At 34.9% G+C, this 21,060-nt stretch overlaps 1 protein-coding gene across 12 annotated transcripts in view; it reads right to left on the reverse strand.

The window, feature by feature from the left end:
- The window catches only part of EXOC6B (exocyst complex component 6B), a 615,377-nt gene that overhangs the window by 232,947 nt on the left and 361,370 nt on the right, over positions 1-21,060 (reverse strand). For all 12 annotated transcript variants that reach the window (XR_012004238.1, XR_012004237.1, XR_012004239.1 and 9 more), the window contains one exon: positions 16,570-16,749. Coding sequence is in view for 8 of the 12 variants with exons in the window: in XM_072769830.1 (XP_072625931.1) it covers positions 16,570-16,749 (180 nt within the window). In the remaining 4 variants the exon portion in view is untranslated. The remainder of the gene's footprint in view (positions 1-16,569; positions 16,750-21,060) is intronic.

Raw genomic sequence — 21,060 nt, forward strand, 5'->3', positions numbered from 1 at the left:
ATAAAGAAGATGTGGTATATATACACACAATGTAATTATTAAAAAAGAAAAAATCTTGCCATTTGCAACAACTCAGATGGAGCTAGAGTATAATGCTTAATGAAATAAGTCAGATAAAGACAAATACCATATGATTTTACTCATATGTGTAATTTAAGAAACAAACGAACAAACAAAAAGGGAGAAAACCAAAAACCAGACTCTTCACTACAGAGAAGAATCTGATGGCTATCAGAGGAGAGGTGCGGTGGGAGTGGGGGGTGAAATAGGTGATGGGGATTAAAGATTGTACTTATCATGATGAGCACTGAGAAAGGCTAGAATTATTGAATCACTATTATATTGCACACCTGAAACTAATATAACACTGCATGTTATCTATAACGGAATTAAAATTTTAAAAAATAAATCTTTTATCTTTGCTATTCATGTTCCTAATTCCACTTTCCAATCTGTCTTACAGCATTATTTTTCCCCCCAGTGCAGTTACTGGAGGATAGAGTTATAACAAACTTTCAGAATAGATCTCTCCCATTAAGTTCTACAACTATATTGGGTCAAACATAAGTATTTAATAACTAAATAAGAGCAATACAAGAAATATAAGGCGAAAATTACTCCAAATTCAGGGCCTGATTTAAAATTATCTTTACCATCAATATAATTTTTAATATTTTTTAATAGTTACTGTGCTGGATGACCTCTAAACCTTATACACACACCATGTCAACATTCATCAAGATTTTCCTCACATGTGATTCTAGCACACAGAGGAAGAAGCACAGGAATCTCAGGGTTGGAAGACCAAGAGTCCTAGGTCTTATGCATGTATTACCTTTACAACATTCCATTAAAAATAATTTATTCTCTGTTCTAATGTTGACCATTAATTAACTAGTTCATACACTATTTAATTTTACTCTAACTTCTACTTGTTAGATTCGTTCAAAAAAAGGTCTAATCCATGTTCTATGCAGCCACTTTTTCCAGCATTTGGCTTTCCCATTCTAGAAGAAGAAACAGAGAGTCATTGGGTATCCAAATTTTACTCTAAATAAAAGGTTGCAAATTAATGGTAAGAATCAGTAACAATACTCACTCTATCCTCTGGAAAAATAATAAAGAGACAAAATGAGTCCTCCAGAAATTTGTGACAGGTTCCCCAGTATTCACATACCCTGTTAATGCAGACAGGGTAAAATGGACTGCAAGGAGATCTGAAGGAAAAAGAAGCTAAATTCTGGTGTTTAGACAAGATCACTTTCTCAGAGTGCCTCCCAGGTTTTTGGACTAGAAGCATTTAAGCTAAATATCAGCTCAGTCTCCATAAAGACATCAGAGACAGCCTGGTAAGTTTACCAGAGGGCCCTGAAAGGCAAATGTCATATGCTTAAAGTGTATAGAGCCATTAAAAGTTAATCACGTGACTTTCACATGATAAAAAAAAGTAGAGGAATTAAACAGTGGGGGAAGGTTACTTGCTAACTCATGGCAAAACTGTCAAGATGAGTCATAGAAAAGTTATCCATAAAGATATTATAGTTTGGTAGTCTTGGGAAGGGAAGTTTTTCATCAAAAGCAGATCAAATGCTATATAACATAATTAAAGGAACTCATCAAATCAGACAAAAGGTCACTGGACATTCCTCATGACTTTCTGCAGCTAGCATCAGTAACACAATTGTGCCAGTTCTAGCAAGCTTTCCTCAGCATAAAATAGGTATGATTAACTCTAATCTTAGCCATATTATTTCCAGTAGACTGGGGCCATGAACTAACATCAGGGCTGAACTAGGACTGGAGAGTTGAGCATTACTATTAAAACTCAACATATATGCTATAAAGCTGATGCTCATTAGACTCAGACCTGCCCTACACCTGGGAGCCAGATTCCACCAGGAAGGTAAAGAGATAAACAAAAAACACTGGAAGGATCCCCATAGACCACTGTTAAAGGAAAGGGAAACCCTAAAGAAAGAGCACGATTAAATGTCCCCTCGGGAACGGACATCTCATATTTCCTTTACCACCTACAAGATGTCAAATCAACACTATCCCTTTAATAATGAAATAACTAATGTCTCTTGTATATATTATAGAAGGATTTTTAAGTTTTAATAATAACAATATCTATCACAAGATTTAATATTATCTGTTATAAATATAGCTGATATTTATTAAATGCTTACTACATAGTACGCTATGTTGTTATTTATTACATACAAAGGTTCATGATATTAGGATAATCTTGAATAATTCATTTCCTGAAATAAAACTCTTCTAGGCTTATAATTGTTAATGAGGGTGCCTGGATGGCTCAGTTGGTTAAGCATCTGCCTTCAGCTCAGGTCATGATCTCAGGAATCTGGGATGGAGTCCTGCATTGGCTTCCCTGCTCACTCAGCAAGAAATCTGCTTCTCTCTTTCCCTCTGTGGTTTCTCTCTCTCTCTCTCTTTCAAATAAATAAATAAAAATCTTTTTGATATATATATTTTTTATTTTATTTATGATAGTCACAGAGAGAGAGAGAGAGGCGGGCAGAGACACAGGCAGAGGGAGAAGCAGGCTCCATGCACCGGGAGCCCGACGTGGGACTCGATCCCAGGTCTCCAGGATCGCGCCCTGGGCCAAATGCAGGTGCCAAACTGCTGCGCCACCCAGGGATCCCAATAAAAATCTTTTTTAAAAAGTTAATAAAAAAATATCTGTGATCTAAAGGAATCAAATATCATGTAAATATTTGAGATTTACTTTTGTAATCTTTCCATTTTCCTCTCCAATTTACCAGTTAATATCATGAATGTTTCAAGTTATCTGAAAGTTTTGAACCATAAACCAAAGTATATCGAAGCTACGTAATTAAAAACTTCAGATTTGTAAGGAGCAGAGATCACATACACCAACACCACAGAATAGGCAACTCCATCTTGCTAAGGAAGAAAACAGAAGATCTGGAAAGCAGAGGTGTGCCATAGAGAATTAGAATAGGAAAATGGTAATGTGTCAATTTGCCATGACCAATATTTCAATTCCTTTGGGAGGGAAAAAAAAGCTTAATTTTGAAAATAATAGGAAAAAATAAATTTATACTTCTCAAAGGGTAATATGTATCATCAAAAATTACCATTAAGAGAGTGAAAAGGCAAGCCAAAAACCAGGAGAAAATGTTCGCAATACATAATCCTATGAAGGATTCATAACCAGAAGAATAGTTCTCAAAGTGTCATCAACAGATGGCTGAGGGTCCTCTGGACCCTCTCAAGGTGTCCACACAGTCAAGACAATTTTCATAATAACACTAAGATATTATTGGTCTCTTTCTACTGTGTTGACATTTGCACTGATGATATTTCACTTGTGTTGACATTTGCAAAAGCAATAATTGGCAAAACAACTGGTGCCTTAGGATGAATTAACTCTACGGTACCAAACTGTACTAAGTAATCCTTTTATTCTTCAATGATAGGCACTCACAATAAAACACATGCCAGTTTCATTTAAGAATGTCCTTGATGAAGCAGTAAAAATTATTAATTTTATTAAATCTCAACTCTTCAGATGTCTTTTTTACATTCTTTGTGATGAATTGGGAAGTATGCATAAAACATTTATGTTGCATAGCAAAGTATGGTAACTGTCTCAAGGAAAAGCGTTTGTGTAATTGTTTGGGTTGCAAGCTGAACTAGCCCCATTTTCATGGAACGCCCTTTTCATTTGAAAGAATAGCTGACAGACAAATTATGGTAATTCAGGCTTGGGTTTTTGGTAGGCATTTTCTTAGAAATGATTGAAATGAGCCTGCCACTTTAAAGAAAATAATTGACAGCATTATTTACTAATGACACAATTCAAGCTTAGAAGCAAAATTTCAAATTTTGGAAAACCAGTATCTGCCACCATGATAACAGCTTCCCAATACTTAAGACTTTTTAAATGAGACTGGTGGTAATATTACTGAGTGTGGGATGGGTTTTTTTAATACCAATAATAAAATATGCCAACATTGGGAAGATTTGAATAACTGAGTATAAATGACATATGCATGATGCTACAAAATCACACATGGGTAAAAGATCTATTCAAAGGACAAAATAGAGCAATAAATTTTAGGTAACAGGATATGAAAAATTCATTGATAAGGTTTCAGATTCCACATTACAACTAACCTTTACAAAATTGTCAAGTTTTGCTGTAATACCTAAGAATATCAATAATAATCTGAAAAGCCTCCTTTATCCAATATATCTGCAGCCACATTTTCTCATATACATTAAACGAAACAATTTATCACAACAGACTGATACAGAACACTTGAGATATTCGACATTGTTCTATTAAGCCATACATTAAAGTTGTATAAGCTATAAAATAATGCCATTCTTCTCACTAAATTTCTTGTTTTAGAAAATACAGCTATTTTTCTTAAAAAATACATTATTCACGTTAACAAATAATGAGTATATTATTGTTATTTTTTTAAAAATATATTTTAAATTTCTCACTCTCAATTTCAAATATATTGATAGCTATAAATTGCACAAACAAAATATCTTTGAATTCCTCAATAACTTTTTTTTTTTTTTTAATAGAGGAAGGACAGGGGGGCAGGGTGGGAAAGACAATCTAAGCAGGCTCCAAGCATGGAGCCTGATGTGGGTCTGGATCTCATGACCCTGAAACCATGATCTGAGGCAAAATCAAGAGCCTGATGTTTAATCAACTGAGCCATTCAGGTACTTCCCTCAATAACTTTTAATAGTGTAGAATCAGAAGACCAAAACTCTGAGTACAGCTATATTAGATTTCTATTGCTCTTGTAGCAAATTACCACAAATTTGATGGCTTAAAACAATACAGGTTTATTATCTAACAGTTCTGGGGGCTAAAAGTCTAAAATAGGTCTATGGCAACATTCCTTCTAAAGGTTTGAGGTAGGGGAAAATCTATTCCCTGCTTTTTTTAGCTTCTAGAGGCTTCTCACATTCCTTGTCTCTTGGCTGTATCACTCTGACCTTTGCTTCTGTCATTACATTTCCTTTTCTCTACACTCCTACCTCCCTTTTATAAGGACACTTGAAACTACATTGAGTAGTCTATATTACTTCTATATGCAATGGATATACAGCACCACTGTAATACTGAACCTAAGTAATGGCACAAGAGTACATTCCACAAACAGGCAAAACCAGGCTATGTTATTAAAAGTATGGATAGGGCAGCCCTGGTGGCTCAGAGGCCACCTTCAGCCCAGGGTGTGATCCTGGAGACCTGCGATCGAGTCCCACGTCGGGCTTCCGGCATGGAGCCTGCTTCTCCCTCTGCCTGTGTCTCTGCCTCTCTCTCTCTCTCTCTGATGAATAAATAAAATCTTAAAAAAAAATAAAAAATAAAAGTACGGATAACGATTACCCTTAGGAAGAAAGGTACAGATTTGATGGAGGAAAGATTAAAAGGGTCTTCTGGGAAACTGGTAATGCTCTGTTTCTTGATCTTCATGCCGAAAACAAAAGACTACCTACTTTGTGAACATTCTTCAAACTATATATAATTTGTTCATTTTTCTATGCTTGCCATTCTTCAATTTAAAAACAAACTATTTAAAAAAACCACAAAACACACACACATTTTTCCAGGGGTCTCTTAACTAAAACAATGAGCTGGGGTCACCATATCTGTCTTACAACAACAGAAATACAGATGATCAACATGGCACCAAAAATATAGTTCTAAAGAAAAATCTTCAAATTGTATATAGCTCTAGTTGGAAGCTAGGTTCACATGTAGGAAAAAAATAGGCACAGAAGAAAAGTACCTTTAAAAGGGATTTATGATAGACTGCTTAAAACTATAGCGTTAGGATCTATCTGTCTATTGAAAAACAGCTTCCCTTGTGATTTCAGCTCAGGTCATGATCTCATGGGTCCTAGGATTAAGTTTCCATGCTCAGCTGGGAGCCTGCTTGAGATTCTTTCCCTCCCTCTCCTTTTGCCCCTCCCCCCATTTTCACACTCTTTCTTTCTCTTTCTCAAGATAGCTTCCCATTTTCAGGTCCTTGTCACCTCTTGATCTTAAGACTACTTCCAAAGGAGCTATCAAGATACACATCGATTAAAGGAAACTTAAAAACAAAAAACAGCAATCTACCAAAACAGAACAAAAAACACATATACAAACACAGAGCTTAAAACTTCCTTGCTTTGTTAGATAGTCACTATAAGTATTGACAAAAGTCTCCATGCTGGAATAGTTAAAGATAGTAAATCATTCATTTACAGAAATACTATAAAGGCAATCAAATTATTCTAAATGAAATAAAAATCCTGTATTCTTAAAAATATAATGTATTCAGAGAAGCATTTCAAGGTAGAAAGTTCATTTTTTGGCTGTGTGTGTGTTTGAGAGAGAGAGAGAGACTCTAATCACTTTTTAAGAAAGTAGTTTTTCCTTAAACAGTGTCTGGACCTCATCTACAGCCAGGGATCTTAAGAGCAACAAGCCTGCAGTTGCTAATTCAAAGTAAGAGGAGTCCCCAGGGGCAAGTATGTACTGTGTCTGATTTCCAATAATGTGTGTTATTTGTTTGGAGAAGTTCAAGCACTTACTAAACCATATGAAAACTATGGCTATAAACCACCATGAAAGTATTGCAGAACAGTGGCATGTACTAGATTCCTGTTCATTTAACTGTGAACTCCTCACCCCACAACATGTGTGCTAGAGTATTTTGGCACCAATCAGCAGGCTCAAATTTGCCATCTTGTCAAAGAAGTAAAAAATATAGTTTAGAATGACCTAACTGCAATATTCCAGTATTCCAGTATTCAGTATTCCAGTAAGTAGCAGTATTTTCTTCCTTGTGAACTTGGATAAATACCTGTGCAGTGTTTTCCCAACTTCATTCTCAATGAGATGGAATTGTAAAGCAAAATAAATTTACATTAAAGTGTTGTAATAGAAAAGATGTCATGTGATGGCGAACGCTCATCTAAGTTGGAAGTCACTGACTGTTCCATGTACAATGCTCCTGTTAGGCACATCTAATCTCATCATGACATTCAACTGGATAGGTCCTCCGTGCTGGAGGATATATTAAAGTCTAAGACATTTTCCTTCAAAGAGCTTGTAACCTGAGAGATAATAAAGAGAATATATTTTCCCAAAACCAATTGTTTAAAATAATATATCTAAAGTTTTAAATAGAGAATGGAGAGAATAAGATCTATATGAGTTTACAAGAAAATCAAACCCTTGGGGTATGACTTGTGGGGAAGAGGGAGACTAGTCCAGAAAGACTTCACTGGAAAAACCAACTTGCTTTATTAGGACATGCTTAGATCCTTGTGCTTCTGCCAGGTCAGAATTGCCTTTGCTTATTAGTTACAATATTGTAAGATTTCAATCTTCCTAATAAAGCAAACACTTAAATATTTGTTAAATACCAATAACAAAAAACTATAAAATGGCAATTTTGAAAAGATTAGGAAGCTACACCACAACTATTTACATTTTACGTATTAACTCCTGAATATTTTGCCCACTACTAACATGCTTTAACAGTTTTTACACACTTGTAATGTTTGTAAAATTTTATTTCTTTTTTTTTTAAGATTTTATTTATTTATTCATAAGAGACAGAGAGAGGGATCCCTGGGTGGCGCAGCGGTTTAGCGCCTGTCTTTGGCCCAGGGCGCAATCCTGGAGACCCGGGATCGAATCCCACATCGGGCTCCCGGTGCATGGAGCCTGCTTCTCCCTCTGCCTGTGTCTCTGCCTCTCTCTCTCTCTCTCTCTCTGTGTGACTATCATAAATAAATAAAAATTTAAAAAATTTAAAAAAAAAAAAAAAAAAATAAGAGACAGAGAGAGAGAGGCAGAGACACAGGCAGAGAGAGAAGCAGGCTCCATGCAGGGAGCCCGATGTGGGACTCGATCCAGGGACTCCAGGATCACGCCCTGGGCTGAAGGCGGTGCTAAACCGCTGAGCCACTCGGGCTGTCCTGTTTGTAAAATTTTTGTCCTGTTTTTTAACATTTTCATTTGACATTGTATTGTAAATACTCTACAGTGCAGGATCATTACTTAATATTCATAAAGTTAGTGCATAATAGTTCCTGGATCAATAGTATACAGTTTATATAGTCATTTACCTGTTATTACACAGTTAAGGTTGTTTTTAATTATTTGATCTTATAAGCAATGTTGAAATAACTGTTTGGTCCTCAGAAAATACCCAGCTTCCCACTACCTCAGTACCAATGCAAAAGGCTCAGAGTAGCTTCTATCTCATTAGATAAGGCATCTGAGTTACTAAAGTGACCAGACAGAGCAGTATCCAAGATGTTCTCACTGGAATCCCTGACTCTAACTAGTGGATTAGCATTTTGTGGTCTTTTAAGCACTAGATTCTCCTTATTTTCTACCTCATCTCACCACTGAAAACAAGATTAAAAGCAGATACCTCTTAGTATTTGGAATCAAACATTTTTAATCTTTTAATTAATAATTATGAAAGCAGATCAATATCAAAGAGGCAAAGGACTACTGGCTGAATACTGCCAGAAAGGCTGTGGCTGTTGCTAATAGTTTTCTGGAGGAACATGCTATGTAATAGCCTAGCACACAAGGATGTCTCTGAAGAAATATAAAACTCCTAAAGAATATAAGTCACTAACTAAACTCACAGCCCGAATACCACGATAGGGAGCTAAACTGTTGATTTCAAAGTATTCTACGTAGCTCAAATAAGCAAAATCTTAACAGCACAGAAACAGGGAACATTGATTTCTCAGTAGGCAGAGAAATCATCCACAAATCTATAATTTGTTGTATCAGAGGAGGAAAAAAAAAAAAAGAAAAAAAAATTCCTTGGATACCAGCTCTACCCATATAATTAATGTAAGAAAAATTTGACTAATATCCTGAAGGCTCTGATGCCTTCAGTTCCTTGAGAACATCTGAAACTTCCTTATAGGCCTGCCTCATTTTATTGCACTTCACTTTATTTCGCTTATATTGTGTTTTTGGTAAATTGAAGGTTCAAGGCAGTAGAGGAAGTAACTTCAGATGTGGTGAAAATAGCAGAAGAACTAGAATTAGAAGTGAAGCCTGAAGACTGGACTGAATTGCTACCTCATGATAAAACTTAAACAAATGAGGAGTCATTTCTTATGGATGAATAAAGAAAGTGGGTTCCTGAGACGGAATCTACTCGTGGTGCAGATGCTGTGAAGACTGTTGAAATGACAACAAATGACTTAGTAGAACATTATATAAACTTAGTGGATAAAGCAGTGACAAGGTTGGAAAGAACTGATTTTTATCTTGAAAGAGGTTCCATTTTGGGCAAAATGTTATCAATTGGCATCATATGCTACACAGAAATCATTCCTGAAAAGAAAAGCAATGCAGCAAACGTCATCATCTTATTTGTAAAACATTGCCACAGTCACCTCGACCTTCAGTAACCATCACCCTGATCAGTCCAGCAGCCATCATCAAGGCAAGAACCTCCACTGGCAAAAAGATTGCAACTCATTAAAAGCTCAGAGATGATGGTTAGCACTTTTTAGCAATAAAACATTTTTCAATTAAGGTATGTATATTGGTTTTTTAAGCATAATACTGCTGTACACTTAATAGACTACAGTAGAGTGTAAACATAACTTACATGCACTGGGGAAGCCAAAAAACTAATTTGACTTGCTTTATTGCGATGTTCGATTTATTGCCGTGGTCTGGAACCAAACCCACAATATTGCCAAGGCACGCCTATATTTTGTTCAAGAGAAAACCACAGGGATTGGGCCGATTTAGAGAATTGTTATTACCATTAGATGAGAGAATTCCCACATGAGATGTCAGCTAAAGGAACTAGGTTAGGATACAAACAGGCAACCTACTTAACTAGTATCCTTTCCCTTACCAAACAGAGTTTCAACTTTCTGAGCACATTATCACATTTACCTCTCCTACTGGGAACTGTTCTGGTCATAATGACTACTATTTTATATGCTAACAAAAAATGCTGAGTAAGAATCTCATAGAGGATAGGCATTTAAATGATGGCTGCATGAAACACAGCCTTGTGTTTACAGGTAGCAAAGTTTACAGGTAGCAGAGCCTCGTAGGAAAAGAAGTTGGGGTTTGATGGCAGTTCACAGCCCAGACCCACTACCTCTAGATGATTAATTTGTCACAAGTTTATAAACCTCTCCATGCTTTACTTTTCCCATATGTAAAATGAGATAATACCTTTTTTTGCAAATATGCTACAAGAAATAAATGAGAATATATATGAGAATATATTTATATTTTTATTATATAATGTATTTATATTACACAGAATCAATAATGGGGCAGATTCTAGATATTTTTACACTGGATCATGCTTTCTCCAGTGTATAAAACTATCTCTCCATATTTATAATAGCTACCATCTTTTGAGTACATACTGTATAACACAGGTACTATGTTCAGCATTTTCCTTTGTGTGTGTTTGTGTGCACACAAATAAATTTGTTGCAAGGAATAAGTGAGAATATATATATGAGAATATAATCATATAATAATGAATATAATATATAAATATATAACAATAAATATAATATATAAATGCACAGAATTTAGTATTTCACAGAATTAAATGCAATGCTAAGAGAAATGTCATTGAAAAGGGTTTTAGGCAGGAGAAATTTCAGAAACTTTTACATAGAAAATGACTTTCCCTTAAAGAAGGTCCTTTCAAGTAAGTGCCTAGGAAGGAAAGCCAAGGACAGGTATTTATTGTACTTTTAGACAAAGAAACTGAGGCCAACCAAAACGGGTTAAGAGAGATCTTGACTCAAGTCATATAAATTAACATTAATAGCAGTTAGAGAAAACAAAGTCAGGATTCCCTCCTCTGTGTCCGTTACTTGAGACAGCATTTCCTCCCTCCCTCTCTCTCTCTCTCTCTCATGCATTTCTGAAAGATAATTATCAGTATAACAAGGATAAATTCTCAAAAGTACACTCTTATGCTGAGCATGCAAAATGGGTAGCTATGCATGCAATTCTAAATCATACAACAGGAGCCTGCAAACACACTTGTGTATTTACCTCATCTCTTAAAGCACATGGCGACATTTTAGAATTCTAACTGTAGAAATCCTTATTATTACAATAATTTCTGGGTGCCTCATGAAAATAGGTAGGCCACCTTGGTCATCAAAACTTCAAGGGGAAAATAGTTGCAAATTTCAATAATTTTCCTCCCTTGACCATTCAGGGTCAGTGAAGTGTAATCTAGGGCATCCACTCCCACTCAAAACACTGTCTTTCCCTCTCCATTCACATTCACACACACACACACACACCTACACACTGCTCTATCCCTTTGGTTATGTTGCTAGGGGGTAACAAAACATCCCTGAGAAGAAGAAAACCTGGGGATTTCAAAATGTAATATAACAAGGCAGTCTGGCTTTTCTTTACAGTTCTTTCCATGCCTGTTTTTCCTATTCAATCTCTCTTTGACAAGAAAGCCACTCTTGCTAAGGAATTTAAAATATGAAAAGAAATATTCATGTTAATTTGAAAGACAAGTGATTTTGTTTTTTTTCTCAGAAATAGCTCCTTCCTCTCATCTTTCACTATTAGTACACAAGAGCAAATCTCAGACACAGCTCTGTTTGGCTAATACATTTTACTAATATGAAGATGTTATCTAGTGTGCTGAGGAACATAAACACAGATGCTGGGCAGTCTCTTTTGCTATCTGTGTAAAAACCAGAAGAAGTGGTAGTTTTAGAAGCTGTACCAATTCGATTCTAGAGAATATAATGATTGGTAAATACAAATACTTTTTGAAACAGTAGCCTCAGAAAGAAAATCTCTATACTAGACTACAAAGAAACATGGCATTTGTGGAAGCAATATTGTGGATTTAGGGCTCTGGGGTTACCTCCGACTTTGATTCTGAATAGTACAATCAACCAGATCAACACCAATATGTTATAGTGTTTCAGTAGCAATGGCAGCTCAAAATAAACAAAAACAGGAAAAACTCTCAACAGATTACTTCCAGTATAGACCTACAAGAAAGGTCACAACTCTACTAGAGGAAAAGGCGTATACTTTGTGTTAGACAAACATGAGTCTGATTAACAGTACTGCTGACATTAAAGTAAGGGGTTGACATATGATAGCTATAGTATATATAAGAACCAATTCACTATATGACACATATAAATAGTCACGATTATTAGGGTGTCATTTTTATATTTTAAGAACAGAAAAAAAACAAGGAAGATGAATATAGGGAACACCTGTCCAGGATGGATTTGAATTTGAACTATTGCATTTTATTGCCCATGAATTCTAAAATCTGACTCACTCAAGTAACTGTACAGTGTTGGGGAAGAAATTACAGCCAAAATACCATTGGCCATTTTCCTTCCACAAAATGAAACACATTTGTAAAACTCTTTCTTCAATAAAAGTGGGGTTTTTTAAATATAAATTAATTATCAAGGACAGAATAACTTTGGAACAGAGAATAATAGTTCTAAATATCACCTTCCCCCCACCTCCAGAACTACAAAAGCAGTAAATGTTTCATGACAGAAAAAAAATTTTTTAAACACAGATAAACAAAAAGGAAAATAAAAGCTATACAGAGACTAGAACAGTTAAACCAGGAAGTCTATAATCCTAGAGTTTTACTGTACATGATATAGATGATTTGTGTGTATCTATATTAATAAAAGTGAGATCCTATTGTATAAAAGTATTTTGCAATCTGCTTTCCCAATCAAGAAATAATTAACATATTTTAAATTGATAAAATATCCATCTCCACTAATTTAATGAATGATATCATATTATACGAATATATATTAATTTATTGAGCTAACACATCTGTACTGGCTTTTAATTTATTCCCAACTCCACTATGCAAAAGACAATACTATGTTGAACATACTATTACATCTGAACTGTATAATATACCCATAATTGTTTCATTAAGTAAGATTTCCGAAGGTGGGATTGGATTGCAAGGTCAAAGGTAAACAAATTTTAAGAGATTTTTGAGGCATTCTGAAAGACTGACCACCAAGAAGAATATACCAATTGACACACACTCCAGCAATGTATCAGAATACCTGTTTGGGGAAATATTTCTCATAAATATTGAACATTATCATTTTACTTGCTTTTGGCAAGGTTAGAGGCAAGAAAATCCCATCCCATTAAAATGCATGCCTTCTTATTACCTGAGTTATACATTTTTCTCATGTTATCCTTAGTCTTTTATTTTTCTTCTTTTCTGATTGCCTAAAATACAATATCTGCCAATCTCCCCAGTAGGTTATGCCTTCTTCTTACTGGTTGGAAACAATGTGTTATTATTGTAACATAGATATTACAAAAATTATTGTATCTATATTGTAATATAGATACTACAAAAAAGATATTAACCTTTTGGAATACTTGTTAATTACTTTTGTAATAAGTTCACATTCTATTTCTTTATTAGTTCTTCTTAGGTATCTTACAAAACATTTTATGCAGCCAAATGATTAACCTTTTCCTTAAAGATTTCACTCAGTGTCATCCTTAATATGCTGACTTATTTTCAGATTACAGAAATATTTGCTAATATTTTTACTAGTTCTTCTATAATTTCTTTCTTTTTAAAAATTTGAACATGTGGGTAGGGGGATAGGGTAATTGGATAATGGACATTAAGGAGGGCACTTGATGTAATGAGCACTGGGTGTTATATGCAACTGATGAATCACTAAATTATATCCCTGAAACTAATAATACACCATATGTTACCTAGCTTAAATTTAAGTAAAATCTAAAACAAAAATTTAAATACATTAAAATGTAAACAATCATTTGATCTAGAATTTATTTTGATATATGAAAACATCCTTTTATCCAAATTAGCAGGTGGTACAGGCTACGGGAATTGTAATGCCACCTTTATCGTACACCGAATTCTTACATACTTGGAACTACTTATAGATTTTATGTTCTCTTCCTTTAATCTATCAGTGTATTTCAGTGTGATAAGGGTATCAGTTAAATTATTTTTGGTTTATAATAACATTTCTATACTTGATAGGAAAAGACCACATTCAATTTGCTTTTTCATATTTTTTTGGCAAATACTGTCCATTTTTGTCAGCAAATAAATTTTAGAATTATTTAGTTAAGATAACCCGCCACCACTAAATTCACTTTATAATTATTGCAATTAGATAATTTTGGAAAAATTCATTCAGTATGAAATATTCCCACCTAACATGCTGTATGTATTTGTACACAATAAAGCCTCTTCTAAATTGTTCTGTGACATGTTCTTCACATTAGGCCTACATATAACTTATTAAGTATACTTATAGAGATTTTATAGTCCAATAATGAACAGGGCATTTTTTTGCAATATATTTTCTATGAAAGTATTGCTAATACAAGAAGCTGATTTGTTTTCTAAGTGAACCATATAACTAAAGTCTTATTGGTCCTAATTATTTTTTAGTTGATTTTCTGGAGGTTATCAAACCACACAGTAATAATCTTTGAACAATGGTTGCATTTATTATTTCTTTCTTTTACTATATTTGATAGAACTTCTAAAGCACTAGTAAGAAGCATCTATGCCACATTTTTTATGTAAATGCAAATAAATGTTTTTAGTGTTCTACTATTAAATCTATGGTGGTTGCTAAATTTCAGATAGATGCTCTTTATCATATTATTGAAATATTATATATGAGTTTTAGTAAGTTTCTTTAAAAATCAGGAATGCAGGCTGGATGTGCAATGCAATTTTTTTGAATACACAAAGATGATCTTCATAACTTTCACCTAGTAATGTAATCAATTAGATGAAGAGATTTTTACTTATTTTTTTTGTTTTTTTTTTGGTTTTTTTTGAGATTTTTAAATATCAAACCATCCTTGCATCTCTAGAATGAGTCCTTCATAGTTGTGGAAAATTATTTTCTTAAAAACTTAGGAATTGACTGGCTAAAATTTATTTATTGTTTCATCATTTGCTCTATTGTGCTACTTCTGTCTGGCTTTAGTATCAAGGTGAAGCTAGATGAAATGACCTATTTTTCTGTAGGCCTATGGTCTCACCAAGCAGTATAAATGGCAGTGAAAAAACAGAGAGATACCAGAAAGCCAGGAAGCAATAAGGACTATAGGGAATAAAGCTGCAAAGAGGGCAGACCTTTTCAAGGTGAGTTGAGGCTCCGCAGCTGTCCCTGGAGGCATCTGCCAAACATAGGCATAGTAACAGACTGAGAATCTGGGTTAGGGGCAAGCAGAGAGTAATTACTGGGGTGAAAAAAAAATCACTGAATTTTTGTTGCTTCTATGGGGATGGAGTGCCAAAAGTGGAGATCTGAAGGCTGGTTTTTGCCTCAAGACATTTTCTGAATTCTAAAGCTAAACAGGTGAGGGTCTAAGTCATGACCTTTGAAAACTAAGATTCCCCACAGTCTTACAGTGTTTCACAGAAAAAGACTCACAAGTGGGAGGATTCACGAGAATCTCAGGTGGAAGCTGAAGATCTTGAAGGGGTGGGGAACTGAAATTGACAATCTCCAACCACTTTTTTCCTGTCGGCAATGGCTGATCTGGCTAATCCTCCTTCTCAAAACATTTGCCAAATTCTAAATTTTAAAAAGGCAGGAGGATGAAAAGCTAAGGTTTCTCTGAAACGTGGCAAATTGCATAGTCCTCTTGGTTCTGAAAAGATGACGATGTGCCAGGCTCTCATTAAAAGCTCTGAAGAATTATATCCTAGCCACAGAAGCAAACGAAAGGTACATTGCATCTGCAACCTAAACTGGACCCAGATTAGCCCATGATGAGATTAAGGTGATGAGGCTCACTCCATAACACACCTGCCCATACTAACTACTTAGAAAGGAAGGGATACATCAATTCTGGTGGGAGATGTTACCACCTGGAACCTCTATGTGTTTAAATGCAATGTCTAACATCAACTAAAAAATAGAAGAGATAGGATCATGTATGACTTATAACTAAGAAAAAAAAATCAGAAACAATTCCACCTATGTGTAGATGAACTACACATTACCATTAGTAAAAAACAACTTTAAAATGACTAATATGCTCAAGAAAATAGAGAAAATATAAATAAACCAGATAAAAAGATGGAGAATTTCACCAGAGAATTTGATGTTAAAAAAATTAAAAGGATATTTAGGACTAAAAGATACACACTTGATATCCTCACTCCTAAGTTTTTCTTCTGTTTCTACCATGGCATCCACTATGTGTTTGCACTAATTACTTTAGGTGAAGTTAGGAGGAACAGAAATAGACATAATATTAGGGACCATTGTCAAACAGAATCTAAAAGGCAATGAAAAAATGATGGAGAGGTCTCTAGAGTTCATCTAGGGTTGATAATTATAGGACGAGCTTTTATATCCTAAAGAGCTAACCAGGTAGTTAAAGCACAAACATCTTTCACCAAACTAGATTTTAAGAAAACATTTTTCTACATGATGGGCAATGTAAGAGCAATTGTCACTTACAGGAAGGTGTGTGAATACAGCAAAAGTGCTTCGTAGAAAGGCAATGAGGTCTACTAGGTAATCACTGGCTTTGTTGCCCAAATCTCCAGTCATCCAATCATAGTCAGCCAGCTGTAGAAACTGGTCAATCTTTTGGTTTAAGTTGGTATAAATCTCTTCTTCAGCCGCATGTCTGGCATCCTGTGAAATACAGAATTTAAAAAAACATTGAGACTCCAGTATTATCAGAAATTTCTACTTGGAGACATCTCACATATCCACTAAGTAACAGAATTGGAAATATCAAGTAATATCACAGTCTCCATTAATTTTTCTTTTTCAAAAGCAGAGTAGAGTCTTTTCTATTCTGTGTCTGCAAGATAAGCTATTGTTCTGCTTCACCAAATAGAGAATCTGTCTTTATTGCCCTCAACTATCTGCATCTTTTTTCACTTTCCTACACTTGTTCAAAACTATACTCACTTTCAGGGTCTTATTCCTGTTCACTTCTTCTAGGACTCCAAGAACCTCCCTTCCTATAATAATAACATCTCTATATCCCCTAGTCCCCTCACTTTGCTTGAAATAAGTATCCTGAAGTTTCAGTTTCATGCCCTAAATACTCCCATTAGTTACTAACCTACCTCTCCAATGTCTTTGTCATCAAGCTTCTTCAAAGATTGGTATATGCTGCTGTTCCCTGATTCTAAGGAACATCAGATCTGAAAAATGCTAACACAATGGCACAAGAGTTCCTCCATCAAATAAATTTGAGAAATGCTGTTTAGGAGATTCATGATGAAGACTAGCAGGCAGAAGGCTGTAAGAAGGATTATAGGACTAATGTTCCAAGAAAAACATTTTCAGGACAAACAGGTCTATTTGAACCAGAACAATCAGGATTCAAATGCTAACAATCTGTCAGCACGGTTTGGTCCGCAGTAACTTCATGACTTCATGCTATAACATGCAATATTCATTTTTCAGTCTGATCTTACTTGATCTCTGTTAAACATTCTCTCCTGTAACTCTAGTCTCCATTGACTTTTACAACATGGTTTTCTCCTGGTTTTACTTGTACTTTGCTGGCCTCTAAACCTCTCAATTTCACCAGGTGATTACATCATTCCTAGAGCTCACACTGTCCAAATCTACTCTTGTTAAAGACCTGTATATCTCTATTTTCTGTATCTATTTATTATTTTTCTTAGAGAGTGAGAACCTGAGCAGCGGAGGGGCAGAGGAAAAGAGAGAGAGAGAGAGAGAGAGAATCTTAAGCAGCTTCCACAATCAGCAGAGTCCAACTCGGAGCTCGATCTCACAACCCTGAGATGATGACCTGAACCAAAATCAAAAGTCAGATGCTTAACTGATTAAGCCACCCAGACTCCCCTAAGACCCCTATATCTGATTGCTTCCTGGGCATTATGACCCATAGAAACTTTTTTTTAAATATTTATTTATTAATGAGAGACACAGAGAGAGAGAGGCAGAGACACAGGCAGAAGGACAAACAGTTTCCTCTCAGGGGGCCCAATGTGGGACTCCATCCTGGACCCTGGGATCACACCCTGAGCCAAAAGCAGACGCTCAACCGCTGAGCCCCTCAGGCATCCCTGACCTATAAAAACTTTAAACACAGAGTCCAAGGCTAGATGGATCATAATCACCACTCTTCACTCTAATTCAGTCCAAGGCAGAAATCTACACAGGATATTGGATTCCATTCCTTCCTTCATAGTCAGTCACTGTGTCCTATAAATTCTAACTCCTAAATTTCTAACTCATACCTTCATCTCCACTTTCATCATTTTAGTGGCTGCATAATTTGGCAATGTATTTACATATTATAATTACAGGCACTGACTCTATTTATATGAACAATGTTTCAATGAGCATTTCTGGGGTTACATATTTACACACTTGTATGATAATCTAATACTGTCCTTGAATTCCCATTTTACTAAGAGTTTTCTTTTCATTAATAAATATTATTCTTTAGAAATTTAGGCTTAAAGAAAAATTGAGCAGAAAGCACAGAGCATTCACATATATACTGCCTCACATATTCCCCTCCCGCTGTTTCCCTTAACAAAACAACTTCATTAGTGTGGTACTTTTGTTACAATTGATGAACCAGTACTGATATTTTATTATTGACTAAAATCCATAGTTTGCATTAAGGTTTGGTCTTAGTGTGGTATAGTTAGTTCTATGGGTACTGACAAATGGATTATGTCATATATTCACCATTATCACCAGTATCATAAGGAATAGTTTCCCTGTCTTAAAAATCCACTCAGTTCTATCTATTCATTCCTCCTTTTTCATCCATTGAATCCTGGCAATGACTGACCCTTTTACTTTCTCTATAACTTTGCCTTTTCCAGAATGTCATATATTTGGAATCTTACAGTATCTAGCCTTTCAGACTTACTTCTTTTCCTTAGCATTTAAGCTTCCTCCATGTCTTTTCATAACTTGGTGGTCCATTCCTTTTCATCACTGAGTAATGCTCCATTGTTTGAATGTTTAAATTTGTTTATCCATTCACTTATATGAGGACATCCTGGTAGCTTCCAAATTTGACCATTTACAAATAAAACTGCTCTAGACATATATGTGTAAGGTTTCGTGTGGTGTAAGTTTTCAACTCACTTGGATAATAACAAGGAGCATGACTAGCAGATTGCATGGTAAGACTATCTATGTTTAGACTTGAAGGAAACTGATAAACTGATTACCATTTTGCATTAGCACCAGCAATGAATGAGAGTTGTAGCTGCTCTAGCATTTTGTATTGTTAGTGTTTTGGATTTTAGCCATTGTAATAGTTGTGTAGTAGTATCTCATGGTAGTTTTAACATATAATTCTCTCCCCACTGCTTAGTGAGGTGTCTGTTCAGATCTTTTGCTTGTTTTTAAATTGGGTTTTGTTTGTTTTCTATTGTTGTGTTTTGCCAGTTCTTTGTATATTTTGGATATGTCTTTATTAGATATGTTTTGCAAATATTTTTCCCCTACCTATGGCTTGCTTGTCTTTTCATTCTCTTCACAATGTCCTTCCTAGAGAACAAGCTTTTCACTTTGATAAAGTCCAACTTAGCAATATTTCCCTTGATGGATCAGGTTTTTGGTGTCGCATCCAAAAAGTTATAGCCATACCCAAGGTAACTGAGATTTTCCCTTTTTGCTATATTCTGTTAAGTTCTATAGTTTTGTGTTTTAGATGTAAGTCTGTTGATTCATTTTGAATTTTTTGTGAAAACTGTAAGATCCGTAATAAAAGTAAAAGTGTAATAAGTGTAATAAGCTGTCTAGATTATTTCTTTCTTTTTTGCATGTGGATGTCCAGTTGTCCCAACACCATTTATTAAAAATACTTTTCTTTCTCCATTAAATGACTTTACTCTCTATCAACATTCAGTTGACTATCTTAGTGTGGATCTATTTCTGGACCCTCTATTCTGTTCCTGTGATATATTATCTATTCTTTTGTGAGTAGCATACTGACTTCATTACTGTAGCTTTATAGTAAGGCTTGAAGTCAGAAACTGTCAGGCCTCTAACACTGTGCTGGCTATTCCGGGTGCTTTGCCTCTCCATATATCTTTTAGAATCAATTTGTCAATATTCACAAAATGACCTGCTGGGATCTTGGTTGAAATTGCATTGAATTTATAAAATCACTTGAGAAGAACTTGATAAAGTTCTTCTTTATCTTGATAAAATTTTAAGACTTCCTATAAATGAATATAGAACATATTTCCATTTATTTAGGTCTTTCATCTTGGATTTCTTTTCATCAGAATTTTATAAATTTCCTCATGTAGGTCTTGTTTATTTCCTAATTTATACCTATTTCTCTCTTGTTTGATGTTAACGTAAATGGCACTGTATTTTTAATTGCAAATTGATGGTTTCCTTTGATGTGCTGGTATATAGGAAAGCAAATGACTTCTGTATATTAACCTTGTATCTTGAGCCTTGCTATATGTACTTATTACTTCCAGTAGTTTTTTTGTTAACTTTTTAATATTTTCTACTTATACACAATCATGTCATCTATAAACAAACTTAAACCTTCCCAATCTGTAAATATTTTCTTTCCCATCTTATTGGATGTTGAATAGGAGTGGTAGAAGCAACATCCTTGTTCTTTTCCTGATTTTAGGAAGAAAAAAATCTAGTTTCACATCATCATGTATGATGTTAGCTGCAGGGCTTTCATATTTTTTTCTTTGTCAAGTTTAGAAAGTTCTCCCTCTATTCTAGGTTGGCTGAGAGCACCTATTGTTCTTTAGCCCACTGAATGTGATGCAACACATTGATTTCTGAATGTTAAGTGAGTCCTGCAGACCAAGAAAAAATCCCAGGGTCATAGGTTATAATTCTCTAATGCATTGTTGGGTTAGGTTAGTGTTTTGTTTAGAATTTTTATCTATGTTCATGAAAGATACTAGTCTGTAGATTTTCTTTCCTGTAATGTCTGGTTGGTATTACAGTAATGTT

The sequence above is a fragment of the Canis lupus genome, chromosome 12 (genome assembly GCF_048164855.1).
Source record: "Canis lupus baileyi chromosome 12, mCanLup2.hap1, whole genome shotgun sequence".
NCBI lineage: Eukaryota > Metazoa > Chordata > Mammalia > Carnivora > Canidae > Canis > Canis lupus.